Genomic DNA, 20,148 nt, shown 5'->3' with positions numbered 1-20,148 from the left:
AGCTAACATGAGGTCACACACTGCCGTTTTTGCCTTGGAGCTTCATATTAAGGTCATTAAGATGGGAAGTAATGTCCGTTAGAAAAGCAACAATTTCCATTTTCTTGTCATTCTTCATGAAATCCACAAACAGTTTGGCTTTTGCACTCTTTTGATCCAACAGAAATGTCTCCAGCTCTTTCCGCAGTGCCCAAAAACGCTCCAGTACCTTGCCTTTACTAAGCCACCGGACATTGTTGTGAAGGAGCAAATCATCAAATGTTGCATTCACCTCTATTAGAAATGAGCGCAATAAACGATGTTGCAAAGCAGAGGATGCTCTCAGATAATTGACTAGTTTCATGACTGTTGTCATGACTTCTGAGTACCTTTCTCCAAGGCTGGCACACAAAACCACCTGGTGAATTATGCAGTGGTATGCCATGAGGTCAGGGTGGTGAGTTCTCAAGCGTGACACTAATCCCCTCTCTTTCCCAATCATACATGGTGCGCCATCAGTAGCAATGGAAACAACATGCTTCAGGTCTATCGCTCTGTCTCTAAGCATCTGTCACTGCTTCATAGATATCATCCCCCCTTGTGTGTCCATGGAGGTTTGTGAGACCCAAAACATCTTCATGAAATTCTCCCTTCATCAAAAAATCTGACAAAGACCATGAGTTGTGCATTGCCCGTGATATCTGTGGATTCATCCACAGCCAATGAAATGAATTTGGCTTTTTTTATAGCAGAACTAAGTTGTTCAAGCAAATCATCAGCGAGTATTTCAGCTCGTCTTGCAGCAGTGGAATCAGAACAGGGTATTTGGTTTATTTTCTGGATTATTTCATCCTTTTGAGTCCCTTCAAACAGAGCAGTCACCACTTCACTCATACACTCTGACTACTTCAGCATCAGAGAAGGGTTTCTTGTTTTTTCCCAGGACCCATGCTACTCTTAGTGAGGCTTCTGTTGCCCGCTCCTGTTGTGTGGCTGATCTAACTATTACACTGCTTGTAGCTTCATATGATGATTTCAGCTGGTTTATTTTTATGGTCCTTACCTCTGAGTTCTGAGGGTAATTTTGTTCGAAATGTGCATGCTTGGTTTCATAATGGCGTTTCACATTACCACTTTTGATTATTGCTACCGTCTCGTTGCAGATTAAACACATTGGTTTTCTGCTTCCCACGGGGAGCACGAACGCATATTTTTCTGTCCACTCACTCTTAAATTCGTGGTTTTCAAAATCAACTTTTCTTTTTTTATCAATGTACTGTCTTGAGCCAGCCATCTTCACTTTCAGTCAGCAAAAAAAAAATTCAGTTATCGAAATTTGCACTGCCTGCGAGTGATGAGACTGCCTGTTCACCGGCCTGACCCAGAGCACGTGACCGGTACATAAATCTGGCTGCCGTGAATGAGCGAGCGAGTATTGGGGGGGAGGCGGGGAGTAGTGGGAACGTTGCTATGACGATACTGTTACAGCTGCTGTGATTGGACATAGATGAAGCAACCAAACCGAGTAGAAACCTCAAAGATATATCGCGCGGAATCACAATTGCGCACTTCATTGAGAACTCATTTGGATTATGATTAAATTTGCATGTTTGTTTTGGCGTCAGTCCAGATTTAACCGTATTTGGGTCCGGATGTGAACCGGAGTCCGCCTATTGAGTACCCCGGGTCTAGAACCAAGATGTTGCTCATTTACTGATGTGTTTAGGGTCGTTGTCTTGTTGAAACACCCTTTTCAAGCGCATTTCCTCTGTGCCATAAGGCAACATGACCTCTTCAAGTATTTTGAGGTATTCAAACTGATCCATGATCCCTGGTATGAGATAAATAGACCTGACACCCTAGTATGAAAAACATCCCCATATCACGATGCTTGTGCTACCATGCTTCACTGTCTCCACATTGTACTCTGGCTTGAATTCAGTGTTTGGGGGTCATCGACTGCCCCTAGACCCAAAAAGAATGATCTTGCTTTCATCTGTCCACAAAATGTTGTGCCATTTCTCCCGGTATAACCTCTTCAGCACGTCTTTTTTTATTTTTTTTTTTTCTTCAACAATCAGACTTTGCGGAGGCTTTTTGCCGATTAGCTTGGCTTCACATAGGCATGTTCTAATTGTAACAACACTCACAGGTAACCTTAGACCTTCTTTGATCATCCTGGTTCTGATCATTGGCTGAGTCTTTGTCATTTTTGCTATTCTTCGATCCATTCAATTGGTAGTTTTCTATTTTCTTCCACATTATTCAGGTTTTGGTTTCCATTTTAAAGCATTTGCAATCATTTTAGCTGAGCAGCCTATCATTCTCTGCATTTCTTTATATGTTTTCCCCTCTCCAATCAACGTTTTTATCAAAGTATGCTGTTCTTCTGAACAATGTCTGGAGCGGCCCATTTTACTCAGAGTTCAGGGAGAAATGCATTATAACCAGCATGTACCATTTGCTGCCTTCCTTCCTTAAATAAAGGCTGTAATTGATACCTGTTTTTTCACACAATGAATGACCTCACTAATTGAACTCCACACTGCTATTTTTTTTGAACAGCCCAATATTCCTTTTTCTTCACTTTCTGTAAAGGAATAACACAAATTTAATAAATTTTTCTTCATGTTTTGATTTGGAATAGAATGAGGAGTGATCCCAATTTGCGTGTATGAAAATAAAAGCTATTATAAGGATTTTGTGCTTTATTCACTTTTTTAAACACACTGCTATTATTTTTAACACAACTGTATGTGTATACAGTGCATCTGGAAAGTATTCACAGCGCATCACTTTTTCCACATTTTGTTATGTTACAGCCTTATTCCAAAATGCGTTAAATTCATTTTTTTCCTCAGAATTCTACACACAACACCCCATAATTACAATGTGAAAAATGTTTACTTGAGGTTTTTGCAAATTTATTAAAAATAAAAAAAATTGAGAAAGCACATGTACATAAGTATTCACAGCCTTTGCCATGAAGCTCAAAATTGAGCTCAGGTGCATCCTGTTTCCCGTGATCATCCTTGAGATGTTTCTGCAGCTTAATTGGAGTCCACCTGTGGTAAATTCAGTTGGTTGGACATGATTTGGAAAGGCACACACCTGTCTATATAAGGTCCCACAGTTGACAGTTCATGTCAGAGCACAAACCAAACATGAAGTCAAAGGAATTGTCTGTAGACCTCCGAGACAGGATTGTCTTGAGGCACAAATCTGGGGAAGGTTACAGAAACATTTCTGCTGCTTTGAATGTCCCAATGAGCACAGTGGCCTCCATCATCCGTAAGTGGAAGAAGTTCGAAACCACCAGGACTCTTCCTAGAGCTCCAGAGGTCCTCTGTGGAGAGAGGAGAACCTTCCAGAAGGACAACCATCTCTGCAGCAATCCACCAATCAGGCCTGTATGGTAGAGTGGCCAGACGGAAGCCACTCCTTAGTAAAAGGCACATGGCAGCCCGCGTGGAGTTTGCCAAAAGGCACCTGAAGGACTCTCAGACCATGAGAAACAAAATTCTGTGGTCTGATGAGACAAAGATTGAACTCTTTGGTGTGAATGCCAGGCATCACGTTTGGAGGGAAACCAGGCACCGCTCATCACCAGGCCAATACCATCCCTACAGTGAAGCATGGTGGTGGCAGCATCATGCTGTGGGGATGTTTTTCAGCGGCAGGAACTGGGAGACTAGTCAGGATAAAGGGAAAGATGACTGCAGCAATGTACAGAGACATCCTGGATGAAAACCTGCTCCAGAGCGTTCTTGACCTCAGACTGGGGCCACGGTTCATCTTTCAGCAGGACAACGACCCTAAGCACACAGCCAAGATATCAAAGGAGTGGCTTCAGGACAACTCTGTGAATGTCCTTGAGTGACTCAGCCAGAGCCCAGACTTGAATCCGATTGAACATCTCTGGAGAGATCTTAAAATGGCTGTGCACCGACGCTTCCCATCCAACTTGATGGAGCTTGAGAGGTGCTGCAAAGAGGAGTGGGCGAAACTGGCCAAGGATAGGTGTGCCAAGCTTGTGGCATCATATTCAAAAAGACTTGAGGCTGTAATTGCTGCCAAAGGTGCATCGACAAAGTATTGAGCAAAGGCTGTGAATACTTTATGTACATGGGATTTCTCAGTATTTTTTATTTTTAATAAATTTGCAAAAACCTCAAACTTTTTTCACATTGTCATTATGGGGTGTTGTGTGTAGAATTCTGAGGAAAAAAAGGCTATAACATAACAAAATGTGGAAAAAGTGATGCGCTGTGAATACTTTCCGGATGCACTGTATGTACTGTATATGTGTGTATGTATGGGCAGGGGAGGTAGATAATCTAGTATGTTTGTGTCTCTGCCATAAAATCTGTTTTCTGCAAAATTTAATCTGCTCCATTGAGTTGATCACAAATTCACCTCATTAGTCTGAAAATATTAAATGGATTAACTAATTGGGGAGTAGCATATTTGCCTAAAGGCCATGTCACTTTATACAACTTTTCCAGTGATTTTTCAGTTGCAGCCTTCACTTACTTAGAAACTTGGGGGCAGTCTGTGCTGTTCTCCCACAACTGCCAGTTGCATAGTGTGAAATTTCCAGTGGCACATTTGAATTTGTCCATGACTCACCTTGACATAATCAAACCGTAGGGATTTTTTTCTGTCTCTAAATTATAAAATGAATACATTGATTAGTTTTTTTGAAGGAGGTTGTGGATAGATTTTATTTACTATGTTGTATACTTTGAAGATATAAAATGCACTGACAATTTTAAATCAAATGCATTACAACATTTCAATGGTTCATTCTCCTTGTATTTCTAATAATAATAATGTAAAGCAATTGTACTAAATAACACTGGGAATTGTTTTTTTTTGTTTTTTTTTGGATAAAAGCAAGAGCTAAATAAAAGTGAATGTTTTTTAACTGTCAAATGTACCTCATGTTTTTGATGTCTCTTGAAATTTCACAGTGCCTCTTATACTTCCTCCCTTAATGTGACCGTCTAGGTTAAAAGTAAAATATATTGCTGGGAAATAGAACCTAGTTAAATATAATACATCAAAAGATTTTTGTTGAGCTAAGTCCCAAGTCATGGTTGAAGTTCAGTGCAAGTAAAATAAGGGGGGTGTCCCAGAAAGTTCTGTGGTTTATTACTTTTGAAAGAGGTGTTTTTTTCTGGGTAACTGGAAGACAGTTTAGAAATGAGTAAGCAGAGTTCTATCTAAATATCAGCTTTTCAAAGTAAATTTTTTTTTTTTAATAAATAAGATCAGTTAGTGTTAGATTTTTAACATTTCTTGCAAAATTAGTTATTGCACTTTTTGGCGTTTTTTAAAAAAAAAAAACCAAAAAAAAACTGTGCCCCATAAACAAATTAGACTGAACTTTTGTGCCTCCCCACCATTCACCCTCTCTCTTCATATCCACAGTAAATTCTAGATTTGGCTTTAAGCTTTACCTTTTCACTTTTTTTGTTTTTTGGACCTTCCATATAGGGCACTGGTTGTTTTCATGGTATTTAATATAATTTTCAATCAGCTTTAAATCATAACTGTTAAAGTAAAATTATGTGGGCTGAAGTTTTTCAGGAAGTTTAATTTCACCTGGGTAACTTAACGTTTACTTGTATTAGCTGTCAGCTCATTGATCTTGTGGTTCTTTTTTTCTTTTTCAGTCCTCTTTCAGTTTGTTTTGTACTGCACAAGAGCACAATTATTTAGTGAACAAAAGATGTAGAATGTAGGCTGTAACCTTATGTTGGTATGTGTAAGGAACTTCATGGCCAGTTTTATTCAATACATTTTATATGCCAGTGGCCCTGTATTGGAGTAAATGCACTTTGGATAGAAGTAAATTTTTTAATTGTTTATTGCAAAAAATATTTATGTGGCAGACTTGGCATTTCTTTCCTTATCAGATAGAGGCATGTTTATAATATAATTGCAAATAAACCAGCAGAAACAATGATAGAAACCAAGCCACGGCTCCAATTTATAACCCAACTACACTAAAACTAACCCAAACTCTAGACATAAAATACTCCTAAAGGCTTGCGGTCAAACCAATGCCTTATCCACAAAAGAACAAATCTTCTCCTGCCTGTCACGGGTTCAACAGTCGCATCTTCCAAAGTATTCTGACCGCCCCTTGTTCGGGTGCCAAAACTACAATAGAAATCAAACATGTTAATTAAAGAAAGAAACGTATCCTCTACTAGCACAAGTCTAATAAAACCTTTTTAAGTCAGTAATCGGGCCAGAGAAACTCTCTCCATATATGTCATTTATTTCCCCTTGCATCACCTTGCTGAAGAGGGATCATCCATCACAGCAGTCTGTGTTGATCAGAATGGTCAAAAATTACAGGTAAAGGGTCATGTTTATAGACAATTGAATTTGCATAACAGTGCAGAAATAATGCTTATGAGGTGCTATAGCATAGAGCACAACCAGCCTAAAATAAGTCTTTCTCCATTATATCCTTGTTCTTCAATATTGCTTGAATTCAGCTCTTATTCTGTTATGAAAACTGTATATGTATCAATTAGCAAGTCTTACTAGGTGCATGAAAGAACACTGCATCAGCCAGTTTCTTGAACCATCCTCCTGGAACATTCTGCTGGTTTACCTGATCATTTCAGCAGTCTGTTTTTTTGAAACAAACGCTTATATATTTCAATGTGCACTGCCATCCAAAATACTTAACTATTGTTACCTCTAAATTATTCTTACAATATACATCATTAAGCAAATGGGAATCTTTACTTTTGCAAACACTAAAATGAGAATTAACATAATTACACATTTTAAAAATATATATTTTTTTTTTTATTTGTTTTTGTTGTTTTTTAATTTGGTCACTCATGTTGTAAAATCACAAGACTGTAGTACAAAATGGAATTCCATACTTTGTGTGTGAAACACTCTGATGTTGGTTTAATATTACTGAAGACCTATCAGGAATATTTATTTATTGACTGCATAATGTACTTTCTTTTGCATGTAACATGGACATATATAAATGATTTGATTTTTAAACTGTATGGCCCACAGTCAATTTGAAGTAATTTTCTAGTTTCAGTTATTCATTAGTGACATTGCAGTTTTACTATCTTGAAAGACAAACTAGGTCTCTGTAAAATTAATTAGGGGGCTCTGTCCCCTGCTCGCTTTGCTTGTCAATCCCCGGGCGGGTGCTACGTGCTAGCCACTTTGCGGCTCTTCTGCTCGCGTATGGGGAAGCGGATGTGCAATTTAAATAAATTATTTTCATGGGAATTGTTACATATGCATAACAGAACTGACTATTTTACATTACAGCGAGTAATTAACCATAGTAAAAAATAGTAAAACGTAATAAATTAAAAGAAAATGATGTCTCATGTTGCGTTAGAGGTATTCGTTGCGTTATACGTTTTCGTTCTGTTTGGCTTTGAAATGAACATGCAAATAGTTTTTAAACTTACACTTTTACTGTGAAAGTTCAGTAAAAACCATATTTTGGAATTAACTTTTTGTCAATATCGCATTGAATTTTGATTCTGTGTTTGGACTTGCATCGTCACAACGCAACATATACAGTAACTGCCCCTGAGTGAATATCGTTTCTTTCTCTCTAATAAATAAACCGACTTTTTCAAATGTCCCTGTGATTTGTCATAGCAAAAGCTATTCTAATGGGAAACCTAAACATTTTAATATGAATGGCATATCAAGATCTCCTTTGGTGTCTAATGTTATCTGCGGAAGATGTACTACATTACCTTTCTTGTAACCTGTTAAAATTTTACATGTCACAGTTGTTCGACCAAATTTGCTTACAACTAATCTTGTCCTATTGCATAGCCCAGCACTCAGACATAAATTACACAATAACATTACGATACATCCTTCTTTCAACAGTAATTCGGCCGGTGGAAGACCGGACGGTGTTAATGGTTTTAGATATTCTACAGCAGTGGTTCCCAACCTTTTTGACACTTTACTAGAAGCAACCGGTGTTTGGGGGGGTTGAGGATTCGGGGCAGGTTCGTAGGGCAGTTTTATACACAATTTACATTACGTTTCTATTATTATTAAGTTATACTATCGTAATAGAAATTATACAACTTACCATAATGCAGAATCAGTGGGAGCCCTGAGCTTGTGTTCCTGCAACCAGATGATCCCATTTGGGGACGATGGAAGACCGTGACACACAAAGTGTATTGCTTATCTTCAGTCTACTCCGTAATCTTGTTTTGGTTACTGTCACTGCAGAAAACACTGCCTTATGTTTTGTTGGATGTTGGAAATGGAAGCAGACTTTTCAGTGCTTTTGTGGCAACCTCAGGATATTCCGCCTTGACTTTAATCCAAAACTTATGGAGATTTGAAGTTGTCTCAAACATACTTTTAAGGCCACCATCATTTGCAACCTCAAGCAGTTGATCCTCTTCAAGCACAGACAAAGTTGATTCACCTGGCTTATTCACAAATGGGTCATAGATCCATTCCTTCCCATTTTCGGGGGTCTTTTGTGGTTGGGAATAATGCTCAAACTCTATTGAAAGCTGAGATAGGTGATCATACACCAGCTGGGAGAAAGAAGGCCCTGGCTTGGTATCTTTAACAACCTCTGCTAACGTTTGAAACATATCAAAAATCCCAATGTTCACTTGTCGGCCCCATAAATCAAGTTTGGCTTTGAATGCAGCCACTTTATCTGCCAACTTGAACAACGGGTATCTTCTGCCTCTGCCCCATGTGCTGCTGCTCCACCTAGGGCTGCAACGATCAGTCGACATAATCGACAATGTTGACTACAAAAAATCATTGACGCAGATTTTTTATTGTCGACACTTCATAAACAGAACCTTCAATAGACGCTCCAGTCACAAAGAACCACATTGGTTTTTATAACTGCAATGCACTACATGAATGTCTGGGGGCTGTATTGTTTGTCAAGACTGCACACAGTCCTACCAATGAGAAAGAACGTCTGAGGAGAAGAAGAATGTAGAGTAAAATAAACATGGTAGCAATGGCGAGTTGGATAGAGGAGGAGGAAGGAGACAGAAAAAAACTGAGACAGAAACTTTCTAAAGTGTGGGAGCACTTCACCGAAAAAGAGAAAAAAGTTGAATGCAGATTATGCAAAGCTGAGTTTTCTTTTCTGTGTATATCAATGTTTCGACAATGATAGTTAACCCTTAAACCGACACATACTTGGGGGTTAAGGCACCCCTGGACACCAAATACTTTTTAGCTGCACTTTTTAAGTAAACGTCACAATTCACAAAGAAAATGTTAAATTTTAATGTAACGCGTATTTTTTTTTCATGCAAAGAGCATCACAATTACTGAAACACTGATCATTTTACACACTGCAAACGAACTGTAAAAACTATAATAAAAAAAAAAAACTACTGCAACAATCTATTTTATGTTCAAGGTGCAACTGAAGCCATTGATGAAATTAAGTAAATCACCGAGCCAACTGCGATTGAACTGGTTTCATGCAAACACACACAGGTAAACGCTGATGATTGCAGGCTCATCTAGTGCAGCGGCTGAATCCCAGAGACAGTGAGGCTGCAGGGGCCGGCAGTGCTCATGAGCTGGCTGCTCAACGAATATACACAGCAAATATAGCCAGTTGCGGAGTTCAGTGAATGTACGTCGCTGCATATACTCGGCTTCGGCATGCTTCCAAATTGCACTGGAAACCGACTCTAGCCCGTTGCAGTGGTTTAAGGGTTAAGTGCATATAATTTCAGTTATGCTTGCTAACGTGTTTGGAGCTATAGTAAACGAGTGAATAGGAGTTGCTGAGCCGTCCTAGTTTTTTTTTTTTTTTCTTCTTTTTTCATATAATAATGGAGTTCAAATGAATAGTAAACCATCTCTAACTAACGTTAGGCAACTTGTGTTTTGGAGTACAATATATCAGTAATTAGCTTGTTACATATTTTAGTCCATTATTTTTTATTTTGGCATAATATAGTACATGATGTGATAAACTACAACACTTTTTCTTCAGAGTGTGATGATTAAAATATCTTTCACTGTCTGCTAAATCATTCTTGTGTATTCCTGCTACCTCTACTCACTCAGAGCGTCTCTGCTTAGCAGCTGGGAACATTGTCTCAAAGAACAGAGCCAGCCTCACACCATGTCGAAATGCTCATGTTCCTGCACTGCAATCAGGAATATATGAACTGAATCTTTTATAAACTGTACATTATTGTTTTATTTTATTTGTATTGCAGCTTTATTTAAACTTTTGGACTTTTGAGACACACCAGTGGCCATTTTTGGTTATGTTAAATGCACTTTTTTTGTGCACTATGTGCACTTTAGTTTGTATTGTTTAATGTATTTCTTGTTTATTGAGATGGTCACACTAATATAAAACATCTGATTATTTTCAAATTCATATGTTTCACTGGTTGTTATTTTAATTTATTATTAATTTTAATCGTGTTAATGCAGATACATCAGGGTGACATTCACAGGTGGACAGACGTGAGCAGATGAGGTAAGGCATGCACGGGAGCCCAGAACAGGATGTGCAACCACAGGTCGCAGGCGTCAAAATAGTCAGGCATGAAATAATCGTGACTAATCGAAAACTAAATTGAACGATTAGTCGACTGCCAAAATAATCATTAGTTACAGCCCTAGCTCCACCGCTGCCTCAGATTTTCTTCTTCAGGCTCCTCCAGCACTCCTCCAGCCTGGCTGTATACTGAGTCTGCAGAGTGGGTGCCCTAGTGCCTGAATGCCAGTTCATATTGTGAGGTTTCTGAACTCTTTTGGAATTCCCCCCACCCAACGGGAACATAATGCTGAAGTGCGTCCCGAAGCGCAATTGCTTCACAGTAGAGCTGTGAGCCTGCTGTTGCCCCAGCAACAGATACAGTCTTAAACAGACGTGGTGATCGCACTTCGGGATGCTCTTCGGCGTGTTGTCCCGTTGACGGAGGTCCCAAAAGAGTTTTGAAACCTCACATTTTCTTGAATGAGTGCTGCACTAATAGGAATGTTTCTTGAATAAGCATTACTGAACCACATAAAAACTGTCTTCAAATGCAGCAGTTCGCATATGTTTTGCAACCCGAGATTTTTCTTCTTTTATTTTGCATATAACAAAGACATATGCATTGCATTTGTCATTCCAACAGATTGCACATCACAAACATAAACACTGTTATCGTTTTTTCGTGTCTGCCGTTTCTATAGGAGGGTGACAATGAGTTAAATTCCAATGGATGTTTTTCAAATGTTGACAAGCAATAAGCAAAAGGTATCATTGAAAACTACAGAAAACAAAAACAGCAACAAAAAAAAAAAAAAAACAGTACGAGGAAAGTTCAAAAAAAAATTTTTCTACAGTGTTTCTGTTTGGGGATAGTTGTGCAAATGTGCACAACTGAGCTGCGACCACAGATCTAACTGCTCTATGGATGATTCATTTGAATTCGTTGTAATGAAAGTATCTGCTGAATGTACTTTGTAGTAACGAGATTTCTATAGACTCGTGTCATATGAGGAAACTGTCAGGACCATAAAAATACTTTGTTGTAATATTCTCTCACCTCGGTTTCTCTCCTCTCTCTGCGCCGCTGCAAAGCCCTGCCCGCCAAGCGTTCTGAAAAGTCTGAGTGAGTCTCAGTTACCAGCAGTTCTCTTGCAGCCCGGCTGTCAGACGGCTGCGGACCGGGGGTTGGGGACCCCTGTTCTACAGGATATTGTAAGTTGATGTTTTCATCTTCCGCACCGTCACCACCAACTGTTTCAGCATAATGTATTGATATGCATTTAATCAATTTGCCGTGTAACCGATCGAAAATGTTCACATTAATTTGTTTGACTTCATCATTTCTCGGTGCTAGGATTGCTTTTGTGTACTCAATTCTTGTGTTGATAACCCTTTGGGATGAAATTCTTCGATAAGATTTGGACATAATAAGTCTTCTTTTATTGGGAACTTAAAGTGAGGAAAACGTAAAAATTTATAAGAGCTGTGAGCGCAAGAACTGTGTGTGACAAAAGTATTCACACGAATGAGAGGTGAGAGGACCGTGGGTGTGGGCCATTAACTGTAAATGATTGAGAGGAGGGCGGGACTTGAAAAAATCTCTTGGAAATAGTCTTGTCTCAAGATTTTCTGTTATAATGGAGAGATATGTTAATCATTATTGAATGACTTTTATAGAATCAATAAGGTACTAAATAGTAAGAGAGTACAGTAATCCCTCCTCCATCGCGGGGGTTGCGTTCCAGAGCCACCCGCGAAATAAGAAAATCCGCGAAGTAGAAACCATATGTTTATGGTTATATTTATATTGTCATGCTTGGGTCACAGATTTGCGCAGAAACACAGGAGGTTGTAGAGAGACAGGAACGTTATTCAAACACTGCAAACAAACATTTCTCTTTTTCAAAAGTTTAAACTGTGCTCCATGACAAGACAGAGATGACAGTTCAGTCTCACAGTTAAAAGAATGCAAACATATCTTCCTCTTCAAAGGAGCAAACAAATCATTAGGGCTGTTTGCTTTTAAGTATGCGAAGCACCGCTGTACAAAGCTGTTGAAGGCGGCAGCTCACACCCCCTCCGTCAGGAGCAGAGAGAGAGAGAGAGAGACAGATAAAAAAATCAATACGTGCCCTTCGAGCTTTTAAGTATGCGAAGCACCGTGCAGCATGTCACTTCACGAAGCAGCTGCACAGAAGGTAGCCAACGTGAAGATAATCTTTCAGCATTTTTAGACGAGCATCCGTATCGTCTAGGTGTGCGAACAGCCCCCCTGCTCAATCCCCCTACGTCAGGATCAGAAAAAGTCAGCGCAAGAGAGAGAGAGAGAGAAGTAAGCTGGGTAGCTTCTCAGCCATCTGCCAATAGCGTCCCTTGTATGAAATCAACTGGGCAAACCAACTGAGGAAGCATGTACCAGAAATTAAAAGACCCATTGTCCGCAGAAATCCGTGAACCAGCAAAAAATCCGCGATATATATTTAAATATGCTTACATATAAAATCCGCGATAGAGTGAAGCCGCGAAAGGTGAAGCGCGATATAGCGAGGGATCACTGTATTTCCTTTTTTTGTCCTACTTAATGTTATCTCCTTTCTAGTTTTTGATCTGCACAATAAAAAGTCAATTAGATCCAGTAAAATCTGCTAATTATGTCAATAATAACCCATTTAATTCACTGCTGTGGTATTTCCTAAGTAAATGTATTGTCTAATATGATTGAAACCCATGAGTGTGACAGTTTGTATGGATTTATTTGGGATATTTGCAGTAATTTCTAGGTGGCTTATAAAGACTTAATTTTATACTCTATAATTAAATACTGTTAGAATAAGGTTCAAACCCTCAACTTTTCATGTTTATATAAGTTGTGTCAGTCTTCTGCTCATTGGGTTTCCAAAATTTCCAAGGAGATAAGTACCTATCCAGAAATCTTCCTAAACTACATTGTGATTTTCAGACCTGCACCTCAAGATTATTCCAGGTAATTGTGTTAACTTCCATGGCTTCATTCTGGTCTAGATGTGAAAAAGGTATACCACATCGTCTTGTCCAAATAGCCCACCTTTTTTTTACCCCTCACACTGAGTTTGATAATGTAATGTTATCTGCAGCCTTGTAGCAAAAACTGGCATCTGACATCTTAAGTGGCTGGTTTTATTAAAAGCTGTTCGCATTTTCTCTTCAGTTTACTGTTGGGTCCCTTTGTTGCCAAATTAAATTTAAAAGGAATGTGGTGCCTAATTGACCCACCTTATCTAGACTATCATTTGCAACAACTATACTGATTATGTCCTTTGACCACTCTTGACTATATTTTATACAGATGATGCTTTTAAATTAACTCAATTAAGAAATTAAATCTTAAGGTAATTAAACATGGAGAATTTTTGTCAGAAGATATTGTATGTCTCTGTTGGTACTAATATAGGAGTGTATGCAAAACAGGTTAACTGCAGTTTGTTACCTTTCTGTCACTTATTATTTTGCAGTTGACTTTCCAGCTTCGGTGCGAATTCATTTGCTTGTCAAGTTGGCAGACACAGAGTAAGTTTACACTCCCATCTGTTTTTTAAAGCAATGAGTTGCTTTAGAGGTGGAAATTTGATATACTGTATGTGTGTTAGTGTACAGTAGCATCAATAAAGTACTAAAAAGTCAGTCAGTCATTTTCCAACCTGCTTTATCCTAACACAGGGTCACGGGGTGGAGCCAATCCCAGCCAGCACAGGGCGCAAGGCAGGAACAAATCCTGGGCAGGGTGCCAGTCCACCGCAGGACACACACACCAAGCACACACTAGGGACAATTTTAGAATCACCAGTGCACCTAACCTGCACGTCTTTGGACTGTGGGAGGAAACCGGAGCACCCGGAGGAAACTCACACAGACACGGGGAGAACATGCAGGAAGCGAACCCAGGTCTCCTTACTGTGAGGCAACAGCACTACCACTGTGCCACCCCTAAAGTACTAAAAAGTTATACATTAATCTACTGTTTAGTAAATGGACTATATTGTGATAGTGCAAAGAAATCTATGAAATGATATACAGTAATCCCTCCTCCATCGCGGGGGTTGCGTTCCAGAGCCACCCGCGAAATAAGAAAATTCGCGAAGTAGAAACCATATGTTTATATGGTTATTTTTATATTGTCATGCTTGGGTCACAGATTTGCGCAGAAACACAGGAGGTTGTAGAGAGACAGGAACGTTATTCAAACACTGCAAACAAACATTTGTCTCTTTTTCAAAAGTTTAAACTGTGCTCCATGACAAGACAGAGATGACAGTTCAGTCTCACAGTTAAAAGAATGCAAACATATCTTCCTCTTCAAAGGAGCAAACAAATCAATAGGGCTGTTTGCTTTTAAGTATGCGAAGCACTGCGGCACAAAGCTGTTGAAGGCAGCAGCTCACACCCCCTCCGTAGAGAGAGAGAGATAAAAAAATCAATACGTGCCCTTCGTGTTTTTAAGTATGCGAAGCACCGTGCTGCATGTCGCTTCACGAAGCAGCTGCACAGAAGGTAGCCAATGTGAAGATAATCTTTCAGCATTTTTAGACGAGCGTCCGTATCGTCTAGGTGTGCGAACAGCCCCCCTGCTCAATCCCCCTACGTCAGGATCAGAAAAAGTCAGCGCGAGAGAGAGAGAGAAAAGTAAGCTGGGTAGCTTCTCAGCCATCTGCCAATAGCGTCCCTTGTATGAAATCAACTGGGAAAACCAACTGAGGAAGCATGTACCAGAAATTAAAAGACCCATTGTCCGCAGAAACTCGTGAAGCAGCGAAAAATCCACGATATATATTTAAATATGCTTACATATAAAATCCGCGATGGAGTGAAGCCACGAAAGGCGAAGCGCGATATAGCGAGGGATCACTGTATTTGATATTTTAAGTATAACAAAAGGTGCTATAAAATTAGAAACTTTATTGACTAGGATTTTTTTTTTTTACATAACACTTGATTATAACTTAATTCTGGCCAACTTTAATGGTGGTTACCAGTGACTTGCTGCGCTTCCTGTTAGCTAATTAGAAAATATTAAGTCAGGTGACTCAAAATTAAACTTTTGAACAACTTTAGGATGCAGTTCACATCTTACGACCAAACAAGAATAAAGATGTAGATTGGCAAATAGAATGTTGTTCATTTACAAACTTTCCTATAACATATCTGAAAAATCTGTAATAATCAGCAACCTGTTTTAGAGTTTCACTTATTCCCTATCACCTGGAGACATCATTTTGCTTCTATCAGAAAGAAAACTATGGTAAAGAGATCTCTAAATTTGTGCTCTTTTTTGCAGTTTAAAAAATCTCCAATAACTCTTGCCAGATTTTCTCCTTTTTAGATGAGTATGATTTTTTTTTGCAAAAAAAAAAAAAAAAATGTTTTTGTGAACCAAATGGAGTTGGTGTTTTACTTGACTTCAGATCTTTTAACATTTATTTTCATAGTACCGTTACTCCTTTCAGAAAGTATTTTCATTTGCACACGACAAGTTACATGCATATTCACAAAGATACATTTATCATTTCCAAATTGGTCTTTTGGTTATATTGCTTTTAAGACTTGCTGACTGCTCAATCCCACAACACCTCTGCTTTTTCACATCAGAAATGAGCGTTAAGTAGTAAGTCATAGTAGTATCACAGAGTAAGTAAGGCACAGTAGTAAGTCATATGTATAAAACGTAATGCTGTTTTTGTTGTGTTTTTCAAAATAGTGTTGTTACGGAAATGTAAATCTGGTTACTTTTAGAATTTTGTATGGGGGCTGTTCAGTTCACATAAAAATGGTACCTGAAAGCAGTTTGCAGAGCTGCAAATATTATGGAAGATACACTTGACAATTTATTTTAAATGCAGCTTTCTTAATGCTAGTATTCTTGTACTTTTATATTTAGATACAGACTGGCTTCTGGAACAAGTGAGAAAATCCAGCTGAGCTCCATGATTGCAGCTTTTCAAGTGGCCCGAGATATGGTGGTAGCTGAAGCCTGATTGTTTGTTGGAAACATAGATGGTAATAAACAACTAGAGTATGAAACAAGAATGTCTGTTTTTATCAATAGTTGTGGAATATGTTTAATTTGTAAATATGGTAAATTCTCATTCTAGTGAAGCAATCTCATTGTAAAGTTTGCATAAATAAATGAAAAACAAATTTGAAGAAGAATCTATGCAATGTGGTATTTATTTATAAATTTGATGTAAAAATAAAGCATACCCTGTTGGTTGATTGCCTACAACATCTTTTATATAACATTTTCCACCTAAAGATACTGTACAACATTCTTCCTTTACAGAGAAAGAATGCCCAATATTGACGCACATTAATAATAAAATACACTACTAGTATGAAATACACTACTAGTGAATTGTTATTCACTGAATACTCTTAACATTAGAGTGGAACCTCTGTTCACGACCATAATTCGTTCCAAAACTCTGGTCGTAAACCGAGTTGGTCGTGAACCGAAGCAATTTCTCCCATAGGATTGTATGTAAATACAATTAATCTGTTCCAGACCGTACGAACTGTATGTAAATTTATATTTTTTTTTTAGTTTTTAAGCACAAATATAGTTAATTATACCATAGAATGCACAGCATAATGGTAAACTAAATGTAAAAACATTGAATAACACTGAGAAAACCTTGAACAACAGAGAAAACTAACACTGCAATAGTTCGCGCTATAGTGCTACCAACCGCTGGCTAAAAACACTTTTTTTAATGAGTTTTAAGCACAGGGGAAAAAATGAACATTTGAAAAATCCGTAATTTAATAAACCACCAAGAAAAGTAACATTGCAACAATGCAGGCTACGATCCGATCACTGTAAATAGAACTGAAAACAAAAACAAGCCTTCTCTACCTTATGCGTCCCTCGCTCGTTCTCTCTCTCTCGCGCCTCTGTGTGTGTGTGTGTGCGTGCGTCTCTCTTTTGCGAGCCTGGAGCGCCTGTGTGTGTCTCTCTAGCGCGCTCCTGTGTGTGTGCACGCCTCTCTCTCCCGCGCCTGTGTGTGTGTTCGTGCATCTTTCTTTTGCGAACCTGGAGCGCCTGTGTGTGTGTGTCTCTCTGTCTCGCTGCCTGTGTGTGTGCCTCTGTCTCTCGCGCTGCCTATGTGTGTGTGTGTGTGTCGCGCTCTCTCTCTTGCTCGCTGCACAGGGAGAGACTGAACATGTACAAACCGAAAGGGAACCTGGCTTGTTCGTATACCGAGTGTGTGGTCGTGAACCGAGGCAAAAGTTTGGCGAACTTTTTGGTCGTAAACCGAGTTGTACGTGTACCGAGACGTTCGTGAACAGAGATTCCTCTGTATACTGGAACATGGCTTAAACAGTACTGTAACTTTTAAACTGTACTGAGAAATGCAGAAAATATGAGCTTACAATTTTCCTATTTAGTATCTTCCTCTAAGTACATCAATTTAAAATTTGAAAAATTTAATTTCAGGGAAAGTTTTTAAAATGTTGCAAATATATATATATATATATATATATATATATATATATATATATATATATATATATATATATATATATATATACACACACACACATTGTTTTTCCAGAGCTAAAAGCATCAGTATGCTTAGATGTGTTTGTGTGTATCTTTTTGTTGTAGATTGGAATAACTAGCAAAGTTCAAAGGACAAGGAAGGGCAAGAGTCATGAGGTGGTGACTTTATGAAACTTCAGTTGTATTCATGTACAAAATCCATAGTATGGGTGACAAATGTCTAAGATCTGGAAAAAAAAAAATGATCAAGATCCAGTTGAACATGAAGAGCTCTAAGAGTGAGAATAACGCTCCCACAACTAAGGACGGGTAACAAAATCTGCAAACATTATTACTTCATTTTTTATATACAAGATCACCAAAAGTCAACTGTTTTTCTTACTATAGTGAAATTATTGGCACAATTGCAAAAATTGGCATCTCTTATTGTTATGAAGTCATTTGGGTCTATTTACAGTGTGGTAAATAGTGAAATAAGTTCAGCCCATCCATTAATAAAACCGACTTAATCCAATTAAAGTTCATGGGTGGCCTGAGTTTATTCTGGCTGTATCAGTCACTTTACAAATTAAGTGAATGTTGACAGTATTTTGATTGTATATGCTGTATTTCCCCCCACACATAGTGAAGAGATTTATGAAAAAATTGAGATTTCAAAAAGGTCTTTGTGCACCTTTTTTTTTTTGATTATGTCCACAAGCTAGGCCAATGGTTTTACATTTCTATATGGTTTTTTTTTACATTTTTTTCCTTTTTTTCTAAATGCAGTTCAAGTTTATTTTAAAAAAATCATCTAGGTGACCAATGAATTGTTTTACTAGCTTAGGAAACGGACGCACAGATTTTTCAACAGCAATCTTTCTTTTCCGTACATAGTTTAAATCATCTCTACAAAAATGAAATGGGAAACCATTAAAAAAATGACCATGGTGTGAACTGTTCATCAGATTTTGTTTTCACTGCTGAAGATGACTGGTATAGCAACCCAACCCATATACCTCACTTTTGTTTTCAATACTGTTGACCAGTTTTCTCCTGATACAGATACTCCTGCACCAAGTGGATCCTGCTGCTCCTCATTATCGTCTCATTTTTTCAGGTGCATATACTTGGATGTCTTTAATTGTGAATTCATCTCCCACCGGTTTATGTTCTGGCATATCCCACCGTTCTGTACTTGGTGTACTTATTTTTTAACATTTACACGTTGCAATCAAGGCCTCAATGTTCCATACCTAAGCAGATGACACAAAGGTTCTTATGGAAAAGGTGTCTGCCAGCTCTTCCACATGGGGAAACTGACCCATCATCATCAGTCCTTAGATATACTGTATGTATGATTTTTCCATAGATCAAAATGTATCACTTGGCCACATCTTTTGGCAACATCTGGAAAACCCCAGAGGCTTGACTCTTTGTGAATTCTGTTCTTTTAGAGTGTTTCACTTTTGTGTGCAGCCATTTTTTTTTTTTTTTGGAACTTTGAATTGCTCATCTTGGTCAAACCTTCATTTTATCTATTAAAAGTCATTTCTTGTGTCTGACATGCCTCTTCATATCAGGTGATGAAATTCTTTGGCATGATTTGATTGTTTCACAATTTGATTACTGGACTTAATTACAGTAGGTCTGGGCTGTTTACTATATTTCTTTTGGTTGGCTCATCTACTTTCTGTCCAATATAAAAATCTTTAAAACTCTGCTTCTGACTAAATACTCTTTTTATTAAAATGTTCCAAAATATTGTATAGTATGGTTGTGTTATACACCAGTTATTGAGACTCTCTCACCATCCTTTTCACTGATTTAAATTCATTGTGCAACTTGTGTTAAGTGGTCATTCAGCTTGGTGACTTTTTACACTAGAATATTCTTCCCAGTCTTCCTTGTGCGGTTTCAGTCTCTCTTGAACTTCAAATCCACAATTTTTAAATTATTGTCATTTTACTTACAAGCTTCAACAAGTTCTGCTATTCAATAGGATTGTGCTGTCACTAATTGTTTATACCATTCTGATGTGTTTTGGTAGTCTTGAAAGCTCATCCCATAATTTATCAATTTAATGTATCTTGCTATTTTATACATTACTGTGCAGGTTTTTGAGTTGTCT

At 38.2% G+C, this 20,148-nt stretch overlaps 2 protein-coding genes across 2 annotated transcripts in view; one reads left to right on the top strand and one right to left on the bottom strand.

Annotated features, from left to right (window-relative positions):
• rfc5 (replication factor C (activator 1) 5) overlaps window positions 1-16,687 on the top strand; it is a 44,147-nt gene extending 27,460 nt beyond the window's left edge. Inside the window, exons 10-11 of the mRNA XM_028825446.2 lie at window positions 13,996-14,050; window positions 16,416-16,687. Coding sequence (XP_028681279.1) covers window positions 13,996-14,050; window positions 16,416-16,512 — 152 coding nt within the window. The 3' untranslated portion in view covers window positions 16,513-16,687. The remainder of the gene's footprint in view (window positions 1-13,995; window positions 14,051-16,415) is intronic.
• wsb2 (WD repeat and SOCS box containing 2) overlaps window positions 1-20,148 on the bottom strand; it is a 53,304-nt gene that overhangs the window by 20,638 nt on the left and 12,518 nt on the right. The window lies entirely within an intron of this gene.

The sequence above is a fragment of the Erpetoichthys calabaricus genome, chromosome 18, assembly GCF_900747795.2.
Source record: "Erpetoichthys calabaricus chromosome 18, fErpCal1.3, whole genome shotgun sequence".
NCBI lineage: Eukaryota > Metazoa > Chordata > Cladistia > Polypteriformes > Polypteridae > Erpetoichthys > Erpetoichthys calabaricus.
This window is presented reverse-complemented; position numbering and strand designations above follow the sequence as displayed.